Source organism: Chroicocephalus ridibundus, chromosome 4 (assembly GCF_963924245.1).
Source record: "Chroicocephalus ridibundus chromosome 4, bChrRid1.1, whole genome shotgun sequence".
NCBI lineage: Eukaryota > Metazoa > Chordata > Aves > Charadriiformes > Laridae > Chroicocephalus > Chroicocephalus ridibundus.
Genome location: NC_086287.1, coordinates 21,864,428 through 21,877,433, shown reverse-complemented (window position 1 = coordinate 21,877,433; position 13,006 = coordinate 21,864,428). Strand labels below are relative to the sequence as shown.

The 13,006-nt window shown below is 37.4% G+C and overlaps 2 protein-coding genes across 6 annotated transcripts in view; one reads left to right on the top strand and one right to left on the bottom strand.

Annotated features, from left to right (window-relative positions):
* DGLUCY (D-glutamate cyclase) overlaps positions 1-12,926 on the top strand; it is a 48,121-nt gene extending 35,195 nt beyond the window's left edge. For 4 of the 5 annotated variants that reach the window (XM_063334364.1, XM_063334365.1, XM_063334363.1 and 1 more), the window contains 4 exons: positions 1,740-1,888; positions 6,676-6,795; positions 8,144-8,295; positions 12,477-12,926. In XM_063334364.1, coding sequence (XP_063190434.1) covers positions 1,740-1,888; positions 6,676-6,795; positions 8,144-8,295; positions 12,477-12,629 — 574 coding nt within the window. In that variant the 3' untranslated portion in view covers positions 12,630-12,926. The remainder of the gene's footprint in view (positions 1-1,739; positions 1,889-6,675; positions 6,796-8,143; positions 8,296-12,476) is intronic. The other variant, XM_063334366.1, reaches the window with a different exon arrangement.
* The window catches only part of GPR68 (G protein-coupled receptor 68), a 31,147-nt gene continuing 26,442 nt past the window's right edge, over positions 8,302-13,006 (bottom strand). The window contains exon 2 of the transcript XR_010070984.1: positions 8,302-11,389. The gene's annotated coding sequence lies outside the window, so the exon portion shown is untranslated. The remainder of the gene's footprint in view (positions 11,390-13,006) is intronic.

Here is a 13,006-nt window from a genome sequence, read left to right as displayed (position 1 = left end):
TAAAGTTCTAATAAAAATAAGGACCGTGATCTAAGAAGGCATAATGGTTACGTGTAAATCCTCAAGACTTGGAATGAACAGAACCAACTCTGAAACCCAACACTGATATTGGAGCACATGTGGAGTACAGAATTCCATGTTATTCTGCAATTAAGCATTTCTGGAGTACAAAAAAGAAATGATACTTCATGTAGCAATAGCTCTTTTCCTTTGAAAAATTTCTAAAAGCTTTTCAGCTGGTATTCCATAGATGTAGATATGTATACACACACTCCCAATATATTATTTTGCCAGTTTTTAAATCAGTGAGAAAGTCAGAAAGGGAACGTATTACGTTGGAGTCAGTGAAAGCTCAGAAGAGAGTTGTGGAGTGTGTTCACTTTTTAGAGCTTTGGATCAAGTCTGCCAACAGGGGAATCTGATCTGATTCAATTAAATGTCACATGTTTGTAACAGTGCGAAAGTGATCATCCTATTGTCTTTAGGCAGCCAAAGCCAAAATTATAGGTGTGTGCATGCACTTCCCAATATCAGTTTGAACTGTGTGCATATGCATTGTTGAGTATACAGTGTTGGGCAAAAATTCAGATTTTTACAAAGTGTGTGATTGGGCTTAACGCCCTGGAGAATTAGCTAAGTAGCTGTACACACATTTCATTACTTAACAGGCAACTTATATTTCTTTTGAGTAGGCATACGTTACTCACTTTTACTGATCTTTCCGTGTAAAGCATTTTAATGTGGTAACCTTCAGTTTGTTCTCTTTAATAAAAAGATCTTCCACCCTGGTATTTGCTTCATCAACTTACTCAAGTCACGTTTTTTTCCATGGGTTAGTGTATGCTATAATTATATGCTGTAATAGTATGCATGATTCTGTCTTAAATTTTTATTTATTGTTTTAAAAATGTGGTTTATAGCTATACATAATATAATTACAGCCAGTTTCTATTTCACTTGATTCCACAGTCCCAAAAAGCTCAAGCAAGCATTTCTTTGAAGTAGACAGCTAACCTTGTGAAGGTCTCTGGGGTCAGTGTAGACCCACCCACAAAAACATTAAGTAATTCAGCAGAATTAGTAATCTCTTGACAGTAAAACTGGAGAAACAGAAGCAAAATAACTTACTTCTAACATACAGTGGCAGAACTGAGTAGTAAAATTCTGCTTAAAACGTAGTATATCTACAGTATGTCTGGCTGCTTTCATAACTAGCAAAATAGCCGTAGACTTCAAGAAAAATCCCCCATATCTAAAGACCCAAACCAAAAAACTCCCTAACTAGAAACGAAGGAATATTTGCTAAGCAATATACCTTAGGCAGAGACTATATTTACACTAACAAGGATTTAGGTGATCATTAATTGGCCACTTTTTTTTGTTTTCTTTAAAAATACTCAGAGAAGCTAATGTCTAACAAGTATTTTAACACGAAACAGAGCAAGGCCAGATGGCTGACTCAAAGGACTGCTGGTTAGAAGGATTTCAGGAACTTCTTTTCTTGGTGGCGAATGTGATTTGAGTTGCACTAAAGCCATAAGAAACAAGTAAGCTTTGAAAATAAATCATAGAGAACTACGTTCAGAAGTAACAAAACAGTATCCAAGTTTTACCTTGAATCCCAAACAGTCAAGCAGTGGAACCAAACGCAACAGGAGAAGCTGCCAACAGAAGAGTTTGTTATGTGAGAATCACAGCTTTGATTCCTCTCCTCTCTCTTTTCACTCATCTCTAACCAGATTTGATCACCTGGTAGCAATAGAGCGTGCTGGGATGGCTGCTGATGGCAATTATTACAATGCCAGGAAAGTTAACATTAAACACCTAGTGGATCCCATAGATGAACTATTTTTAGCTGCACAAACCATTCCAGGAGTTGCGACAACAGGTACGTGTGAGCTTGTGTTATATTCTCAGAAGCAAGAGAAGGAGAGAACAGGAACTCTTCCTGGAAGCGAAGGGGAGCAGGAGGCAGGTGCTGAGTAACTGCTTGTAGGCTACAGGTGTTTGTCGTGGTTGAATTTAGAGGCTGTTGCTGGAGAAGAATTAGAGGCTTCTATTGAAGGGTTCTCACAACCAAAAAACATGAAGGAGTTGATTTCAGGGTTATTTAAGGACAAAAAAACAAGCCCAGATGTACGTATTATCTATACATCAGTGTGTGTACAGGCACTTCTCTAAGTGTAGTTTTTGGCACTGACTTTATTCTGTATTTTATGTGTGAAAGGCAGCATAGAAAGCAAATGACTACTGAATGGAAACATTACATATTAAAATACTATAGTTATGATTGTTACACCTGTGTTAAAACAGCAGTCTGGTTAGAATCTTAGTGTATATTGCCATATAGCAGTACATTCGCTTGAGCAGGGATTGTTTATTTACATCTATTACAATAGTGCCTTCTCTAACAAAACATATCTATACAATAATAATCTTTAAAGGAGTACATTGTCCTCCCTGCCAAAACTACATTAGCATTGACTAATAGATCTAATAAGAGTGCTGTTGTCAACACGGTGCTCCTCTCTTTTCTTGATCATCCTTTTTGTCTTGAAAACTGACTCGTGTCTGGTTTTGAAAGAATACAGCACAGGTCAAGGATTCCCAGGTATATATAAGGTGTTGTACAACGTGCTTGTAGAATCAAATGCTTTCTGCTACAGTGCATAGCCCAAAACGTAGTTAGGAAATATATAAATATATAAATATATGAATACTAGAAACAAAATTAGAAGCAAGTGTCACAAAACCAGACATAAGTGTCCATGCCAGGCTGATTTCAGTCACATCAGACCGTGTCTGCTGATCTGGCTTTTTTTTTCTTCTTGTAGTGCTGTGGATTCACTCCTAGGTATTACCAAAAGCACTGGAACTTCTGACTTCTCAGCAGTGATGTTTTTCAAATGGTTCCACAGAATTTAGAGAGCTCCTGCAGAGATAATGAGTAGTCTGATTTCACTGTATTGGAATCATTTAAAAGCTGTATAGCAGAAGAGTTCACTGGTATTTTTTGTATTATCTTAGAATCTGTAATACCTTTTACTTAGTTTTAATTCAATTTTTTGTCCTATTCCTAAGGAGTAACTGCCAACATTCAGAAAGAAGCACTCTAGGTGGCACTCTGTTGGCAATCTCAGCAGAGAAGCCGAAGATTGACTGAATAAGGATAGAAAAAGCTCTCTTTCATAAAGATGTTTAGCAAAATGCCTGAGAGCTTTATGCTGCAGTTAATTTTAATTATTTTGTCCCTGATTTTAGACTATTGATACAAGGACTTGGTCTCTCCAGCTACTTACGTAACATCACATCCCTATTCTTTTACTAAAAATACCCTAATCTCTCACAATATCTCCCAGAGCAGCTCAAAGTATATTATTGATTTGGTGGAGTTTGGAGTGTTCTGCTCTGGGAATTCGAATCTGTTCAGAAGCATTTAGTTTGTTTTGTACATTCTCTGAATATTCAAATATGCTATGAAATGTCATTCATTAAAAATACCAGGAGTTTCTGAAGAGGAAAAGAAGCAGTTATCCAGATTCACCGTGTCCCATTGCCATGAATTTTCTCTAAATGATTTAACAAGTCATTAGGCTTCAAAAAACAATGAAGGTATCTATCTGCCCTGATCTCCCATGGAATTTTAGTACGGGGATATTCTATGCTGGAGAGCTAATTGAGTATCTATAGAAAAACAATGTAATTTTTTCTTACATTGTCTGATACCTAGTTAACATTTCTTATTTTGCCTATCACGCTAACTTTTTTTGGTCTGTTTTTTAATTTGATTACAATTTCCTGGGATAGCTGTTGGCTTTTTCAATGCATTTCTGCAAAGCCGAGCTTGACAAGGCACGAATCTGAGCTGTGGCCTTTGCGTCTTGTCTCTCGTTATTGATGATAATGTATTGCTATGGATTATGATAAATTTTTTAGGTGGCATACGTCTAGTTCCAAAATAAAGTGCAAATACTGTACAGTACCTGTTAGGGCGGAGGACTCAGATAACTTTATAGACTAGAAAAGGTTACTAGGAAGATCAAGTATTCAGCCTCACAGAAGTCTTTAAATAGTGTGCTCAGTGGCAAGAAGTACTGTGTTAGGAGGTGGAGAGGGGAATATTAGAACATTTATTACATGCTGGTTAATTGCTGTCAAGTTTTGCATTTAAAATAAGATCTGTGTTTAAAAAAAAATATCCGATCTAGGAGTCCGACCACAGAGAAATCATGAAGAATGCCTACAATTGTATGAGCACTGATATCATAGAAAGTCACGGAGTAAGCAGCAACCTTCAGGAATATACAAAATAAGAAAACATGAAAGTCTGAGGTTGGAAGGACTCATTTTCCAAAAAAGTTGGAAATAAAAGCTTAAGAGATGTTACTGAAACCACACGCTATCCTTTTCAGCTGTCATGCAACCGACATAGCTATATGCTATTTCTACAGGAGCTAATGAAAAGCTTTCCAAAGTACTGCATGAAAAAATGCGGTCACACTTGTTTCCTTTCCGTACATATGATTTTTAGTGCAGAAGACTGACATTTCCTGCATTTTTCATGAGTGTAGTTTCAGAAACCAATGTAGTTAGCCAAAACTCGTGTGGAAGATCCGACAGAACTATTTTTCCTCTGCCTGGAAAGCACTCGAGCCTTCAGGAGAAGAGGGTTCGTCTTGTCTTTTTTGAGACATCTATACTTGAGATGTCTGCCTTGGGGTGAGATGAACCGAATGTTTGAAGGGCCTGTTTCTCTCTCCTGGCTTTAAAAGAAGCCTGGCTGGCTGCGTTTTGTCAGGTGAACCTCACTCTACAAATCAAAGGTAAAATGCAGTCCTCTGCTGGCGTGTAGAGGAATAAGAAAACAGATGGTACAGGAAAATTTTTGGTGCGGTGTTCTTTTTCTCCCAGTGTAATGCTAACGGGATCCATCCACAGCGGTACATCTACGAACTGCGCAGCCATCCTGGGGACAGGACTTCCCCAAAGACAAGAAAAAGCAAAACAAGGCTGATACAAAAAAACCCCAAGCAACGACTAGTATCTTCCAGTTAAACAAACTGTTGAGGATCTTCGAAGGACAAGAATTCATTTTAGCCTTTTAAAAGACTATTAGGAGCAAAATTTTGGCTTTTGAATATATTTATATGTGATAGTAGAGGCACCATGATTATGTCATTACCTATTTGAGAAGCACTACCGACGAACAGGTTTTAGAAAGCACCATTAATTCCCAACACCAGAATAAATTTGAACAGATTGTTAAAGCAGATAAGAAAAAAAATGAGCTTTTTCATGGCAAATCCTTTTATGTAAGTTACGTGTCACTCAGTTACGCTCCCCTTGACTATTTAGACTTAAGGAAATAAAAAATTGCTGCTGAGAAATAACTTTCACTTAAAGAAGAAATTTCCTACAGACTTATGTGAGATATTTGTGTAGTTACTCAAAGTGTTAAATTTATAAATTTCCAGGGTTTGAAGTGTAAATTATAAATACTGTAATTTCTCTCCTCTAACACATGCTATGCATTAGAGCGCAGTCACATTTCAAATTCAAATATGATACATTGCAGTGAGGACCCGGAGCTCTTCATTGTTCGGTTTCACAGATATTAACTAGGATTTTTCTATGAAATCTTCAAACTTGAGAAGATGCCACTTAGACTGACAGGTGAAAGAGAAATGTTAATTTCCATTTAAATAGGTGGATTTTTTGTGGGGTTTGTTGTTTTTTTTTAAATACATTAGGAAGAGACTAGAGGTACTATCCAGCTTTCACGTAAGCTGCTAGTTTATGTGTTAGCCTCATCTCCACATCTCTGAACGTCATCTAACATTTTTATGTCCCAAACACAGGGTTGCCCAGAATTTTCTTGAAATGACGTAGGTCCCATTGATTTTACTGAAACCACTCAGACAAAAACATAGTGTTTCTACTTGACCAACAAAAATCAAGGCCCCACACCCTGAATATAAGAACACTTCAAAAAAAAAAAAAAAAAAGAAAAAGATTAGCTATTTTTTTCAAAAATTACTAGAAAAATGAAAACAGTAATAGTAGACAGGATTGAGCTCTTTGTACGCTCTGGCACAATGACAGTGGACCGTGTTAAACAGATTGCCAGTGCAGTAAGGCCTACTTCTGCCAAAGTCCTTATGTATATTTTTGCTTATTTTTCTGCAATAATTGCTATATTTAATCTCTGTTTTTTTACTTAAAAGTTGTCTATGCTTGCTTTACTATGGAATCGTAGGCTCTCAGGTTTATTTGGGATTCATTTTCTGTCTTCTTTCTCTGTTTGTGCTAATGTACTTATGCATTATATAGAACACTCATTTAAGGCCTTCCACAAGAAAAGTTTACTATCTTAATTCTGTCTGCGGTTCATGAGCACTTGGTAATTTTGGTTTCTTTTGCGTGCACCAGTACAGCATTCATATATATACGCTTACGTGTTAGCATGTGGTAGGTGATGCTTTCAGCTGTTTCATTCACAGTATTCTGTTTTTACACACTTTTGATGAAAAAAGATAAGTCATCTCATATTTTCTCACATCACAGTTCTCTCTGAACTGTCACAGAGACTCTGGGGAAGACACAGGATGCTTTCTAAATGGATTGTTAGTTACGTGCTGGGTCTTTTTCATTTGGTCTTTTTCTCTTTTAATAAAGGTGTTGGAGATGGAGGAAATGAATTAGGAATGGGCAAAGTAAAAGACGCTGTAAAGAAGCACATAAAAAATGGAGATGTTATAGCTTGTGATGTTGAAGCTGATTTTACTATTGTAGCTGGTAAGGAGTTTTTTTTGTGGGGGTGAGAATTGTTGATATTTGAGAAGACAACTGACAAGAAGACATCTGTCTTTCCAACTAATCCATATCGGCCCTTTCTTCATATGACCAAGTCATCACTGGCAAAAAAAATTATCTCTGTATTATTTCCGTTTTCTGAATAGTTAAGCAACTATGGCTCCAGCAGGAATGACTGAAAATTGAGGGTGTTCTATGAAGAAAGCGCGTTTAATTGGAAATAGTTGGGCAAATCCTGAATATTCTTGAAAAATCACACTTCACATAAAATACCAAGGAAGACTGCAGAAGTGACCTGTGTGGGAGTTAAAATGTCTATGCACATATGAATTTTCAGCAGTTTTTTGGGAGAAATGAGAGTGTGGTGATAATTACATCTACTTCTTACAGCTACGCGTGTATAGTATCTATGGTGGCTGTTCTGGCAATTCTGGTGATTCTTACTTTGAAAGCGGCTGTCACACCCAGACCCTGCAACGGGAAGTGAGGCAGAGGTTTGGACATGTTTACGTGTGGAAAACTACACGTACTAAAGTAACTTCCACACTTTTTTTGAAAATTTTTATATTCTGCATCTCTGGAAGAGGTATCAGGCAGCAGAGATAACTTCTCACAGCAAGTTTCAAATCTAGTGAACTCCAATACAGTCTTGACAAAGAAGCTGTCAAACAAGACTGTGTAGACGGATTTGAAAATTTATGGATATTAACTATGTTAGAATGTCCTTTTGAATGTGTTACTTACACCAAGGACACATCATCAAGACACAGACAATTAGTTTCACCAAGGTTTCATACCTTATAAAATGGCTGAACTCTTTAATCAGTCACCATTTGAACAAAAAAGGGATTCTCGGCAATGGTGCAGCATTCTGTTATAAAATCTGACACCAGTGAAAATTTTCCTGATTTGGGATGCTTTTCAAAATCTCCTACCTATCAGTGGTTAAAAGCAAAAGACAGTGGGCTGTAGCACGGCTTCTCACAGTTCACGGACTTTATGTTGAGCCAAGTGGAATTGTGTTATAGACCATGCCCATTTGAGTTTTTGCTTTGTTGGAAAGAGAAACCACAAACTAAGCTAGATGGAAACTTGCAGGAATTCAATCTGAAATATTACTGAAAGCATTTTAATATGTGAAGCAATTGTCTAGTTCTGAAAGAAATGTTCCAAAGTCATGTCGATACTTAATTCATGTCCAAGTTCCATTTTGACATCGCTACATGAGACTCAGTTGTATGTGCCTCATGACTTATGCAGGTTAGGTATCTTTGGAATAGCCAATGTTTATTTTTTTACAGTTTGGTTTCATGGTGGCATTCTGTTGCAGGGGTTTCTAACTGGGGAGGCTACGCCATCGCTTGCGCTCTGTATATTCTCAGCACTTGTGAAATACATGACCGCTATCTGAGGAAAGCTGTTGGGTTTCCACAGATATCCAAGAAGATGGGCTGGCTGTCAGCACTTCCATCGGTTACCAAGGTAATTTCTGTAGGACTGGGGAGCTGTGACTTGCTTGTGACATGCAGATGGAATTGGCTACCAGCCACTAAATGCTGCCCAGTCCAGTTCAATAACTTACTTTCACGTGGTCTTTTGGTGACGTTTGGGAATCCCTGGTGAATGGGCAGCCACACTGTACTTAGACTATTCTGCAAAGTCTTCAAGACAGATTGAACATAAAAGTCCTCAAAAATGAATGTATTCATGTGCTGCAGCTTCAAGCACAAAACCGTGCTACAATTTTATGGGCAGTGCAAGAAATCCTACTATTGCGATATGGTAATTAAAATTCCCTGTTCGCTTCCTTAGCATCGTTCATGATTTTATAAATCTCTATTGTGTCCTCCGTCAGATGTCTCTCTTCCAAAATCAAGAGTCACAGTCCAAACACAGAAGCCACTCCGCACTTCTGATCTTTGCACCTTACTTATGATCTTTCCACCTTTTCTAGTTATGTTAGAACCTTCCTATAGTTAGTTTTGAATGTTTCTAAATTAAAGTTGGAGAGAGACTTGCAGATGCATGTTTTTAAATGTGGTTTGACTAGTGCAGCTCATATTCTGGGAATGCAAAGGTTTCAGACTGAGAAAAAGTAAAATAACTGAGAGGAGTGAGAAATGACTGTGATCTGTGCTCATCCTGCTAAGCACGTGGCTCTATTTTTAACTTGGCAGTGTTTAAAAAAAAAGTATATATACACTCAACGATCGAGTAATGTTTGCTCCACCGTATTTGTGATAACTTAGGAACTTCAAGTCAGTTTTATTGGCAGAGTACCTCTACAGAGACTTGGACAAGACCAGTAAGTTTGTGACCTCCAAGAATGCTAGGCAAAATGTAATCCATCCACCGTGGATATTGCCCGCGGCAGCGGAGTATTTCTCCTGAGGTGACAGTGCATGCTGTGTGAAATTCCAACAAAGCACCTCTTAAGTATTTGAGAGTGGTCTTACGTTTTTTTAATTCTTGCTATTTTCAGTTTTCATCTAAAGGTCATAAAACTGAAACTGACCCCAACGTTTAGCATAGCCATATAGCCACATATCCTTTGACTTAACAAAGCATATGGCAACTTTCAGTGCAATCTTTTCCAAAAATAGATCCATGACTTTTCACTTTTCAATGTTTTTTTCCAGTTACATCTACTCTTTTTTTGCCCTTTAAACTACCATACCCTAAAAACTACTATGATCAAATTCCTGGTAATGAGATACAGTAATTAAATGTGATACTGTGTACAGGAAATCCTTCTTGGTTTTGTTTTACTAAGCTATACAGCTGGGAATATTGATAATGATCCAGTAATGGGCTATTGAAAGTGCAATACTAAAATCTATTGAGATAAAATTAATGGAAACAGTTTTGTGGAGGAGAGAAAATTACAAAGTGTCTGACAAGAGAATGTCATATCTTTAATTATAAATCATGCAACAGTAAACAGTGCAGAAGATTGAACACATTAGTGTTCACGTATTCCATTAGTATAAAAAAATCATTCAGACCGTTTATGTTTATATGGCTACTTTCTGCCCAATCCAGTTTCTTTTAATGCCATAATAATTACCGTAGTATAAAGATCACCATCACACATGCGCAGCTCGGTGTTTGTATTTGTCTGTTTGTAACTGGAAAGACGACATTTGAAGGAGTGCCTAAGCACCACACACCTTTCTTATAATATGTCCTATATTTCGTCCGAAAATGGCATTCCTTCCATGAAAACTGTGGATCATATATACTAAATGAAGACTTCCCCTGAAACAGAAGGGTTATTTCTCTGCAGCCTTGTGTTCACGCATTGTAAGGATTGCACTGCAGCAATCCCCAGACCCGTGGAGCGCTCCATTCCCAATGAACACAATCCCACTGAGGTAGTTCTAAGTGCATGGATTAGTCTTTACGTATATTTTAATAAGAGAAACTGTAAAGCATTTATTCCTTGTTGAGAAGGTGATGAGCAAGAAACAATTTGATCTAAACAATCTTTACTTGCCTTTAAGTTGTGGAGTTGAAGCATAATTATGTTGGTTAATACAGTATTGGTTTGACTTTTCAGGTGTTTGTGGTACTTGTATACTGAAGTGAGTGTAGAGACATACATTAATTCATACATATCCAAACGTAGCTAATGCTGAGCAACGTACAGTCAACTCTGCGTGTCCTTGCGTCTCCCAGCCAGGTTAATATGTCAGGCAGTTGTTCTTTTACTGAACTCCTTATTAATGGTAAGAAATGGACTGCTTAGTATTTATTTTGAAATTGTGACCTATAAGAATATGAAATACTTTGCAAATGAGCAATATATAAAGATGTGACATTTGTTTTCGTATTCTTTATTAGCTTTGTCATTCGTAAGGGAGGTTTTTTTCCCTGAATAAAGTGCAAATTACCAAGTTCTTTTTCTAGTCATTTGATTATTTTTTTGGTTACCCCACTCCCAACTTAATTATTTGCTAAAGAGAGAACTGTGAGCAAATTGCAGCACTTTTCAGGTAAGGAAGCATACTGCACATTGTGCGTGTTCCTTACAAATGGAAACAATAGCATTTGATCATGGAATAGGGTTTATCAGCCATAGTTACATACTATTAAGCAAGCAAGCCTTTTTTCCCCACGTAAGCAGATCCGAGAGCTCTAACATGTCAGCAGGTTACCAAATTAAACTAAATTATCTGCTAATTGAGCACGCAAGGCATGCCTTAATCCTTTCAGAAATGTTTATATTTTGGCTGTATACTGTATTACGTAAAATACAACCATACTGTGTCTAAATTCAGATCTAAAGGTATTGTATTCTTTATGGTTTAGCAGTCTTCCTAGAAAAAAACCCTAACATTTAATAAAAGAATATTAGGCATTTTACCTTTATAAATTTTTTGTCATTAATTTGCGTGCAGGAGATAAATGTCTTTGCTGGAGGTTATGGTGGAGGACTACCAAACAAGAAGTATTTCAGCCTATAGAACTGTTTGTCAAGGATGCTGGTGGGGCTGTTTCAGTAGCAGTTGCCATCAAAGCAGGGTCTCACACCAGTGGAAACAGAACAGTAGATCAAAGACCAGAAAAGGCATTCCTAGCAAAGAAAGGGGGAAAAAAAAGATAGGTGTATGACTATTTCAAAATCGTATATAAATTAGTACAGGGTTGGGGCAGGGAGAAGCTAAGACATGACCAGGCTTTTTATTTTTCTTAGATTTTTTTTTTTTATTAGCAGAATTAGGGAAATAAATTCTTCTTATAGTAATTCTAAGACAGTAGAAAGAGTTTTATTGTGTACATTTCACGTGAAATGAAAAGCAAAGCAGTTTATGCTAAAGATACATCCGTTTGAAACCAGGTCTTCTAATTTCACCATTCCTAGAACTAGGGGATTTTCAGAGTTGATTTTAGCCCATCTTTTCCTCTCACAGCGCTCACTGGCCCATGACTCACAACCCAGGATTTTGTTCCCTCTGTGTACTTTAACAGCTCAACTTGGAACGTGCTTTGTTATCTGCTTACTTTACTGTTAAGCAAGAAAATAACTGTTGTAAACATGAAATTGAGTTGCAGTTCTAAACAAAGGAAAGTAAATGCTATTTCAGAGAATTCCAAGCAAGTGCAACTTCAGGGTTTTCTTTTTCCCCCTCCCTTTTCTCAGCAACCAGAAGTCTCATAAAATCAATAGGAAAATGACGATAGAAAGCAACAGGCACGCAGAGATCACATTTCCCTTCTGTTCTTTTTTTTTTTTCTTTTTTTAAAGTGCATCTGCAGCCAGCTGCTACGCTGGTGAAACAACAGGTAGTTTTTTGAGATACTTTGGGCGGCGGGTCCTCTGAGTCTGTTTTGTGCAATACGGGAACTTGAAACCAGGCAGAAAGGATTCATTTCTGCTGAATTCTTACCGACGTCTTGTTTGAAGGAGCGTGGGGAACAATAATATCATTCGGTAATTAAATAGTAGTCAAGAATCTAAGCCTTTTGTCAGTCCCTAAGTTCCAGATCCTACATATATTCTTTGGGACAGTTTAAAAATAGTGTTAGCAAATTGCTATCCAAAATTAATATGGAGGATGTGGTCAGAGCCTCGCCTCCCCTGCATTTAAAATAAAGATCTTGAATGAATGCTTTTATCTAATTCAGGATTTTAATTCCATTCTATTTCTTTGGTTTTTAAGGAAGAAAATCTTCTGAAAACACTTGTGCGGCACGGGGTCCGCAGTGGAAAAACTGCCAGCCTAGAAATGGAAGTGGACGGGCTGCCCTTCTACGACACCCATTCAGTCATGATTGAAAAGCTGCTGCAAGAAGTGCAGCGGGGACCGTCCTAATGATTTCTATGTCAAGAGTTGCTCCCATATCAGTTTCTTGTCCCCTAGGCTCCCACAAGGTATAGAAGATGAGAAAAATATGACTTTTCATCTCCGGTGCCTTGGCTGCGCACAACCTTTCGTTGTTACCTTTACAACATCTCTGTGAAGCAAGAAGGGGATATCATCATGATGATTTGGTCTGCCTTTCTTTTCTGTTAATTTTACAATGGGTACTGGATATTAAATGATATTATATATTAGAGGTGATCTGTATTTTACAAAGAAAGCTTGTCATTAAAATGGAATGTTATTGCATTGCTGTTCCTGTTTTACTAAGCTCGTAAGTGCAAGAGGAAGTAACTCTTGCAGCAACTTGGATTTAAAAATACTTCGTG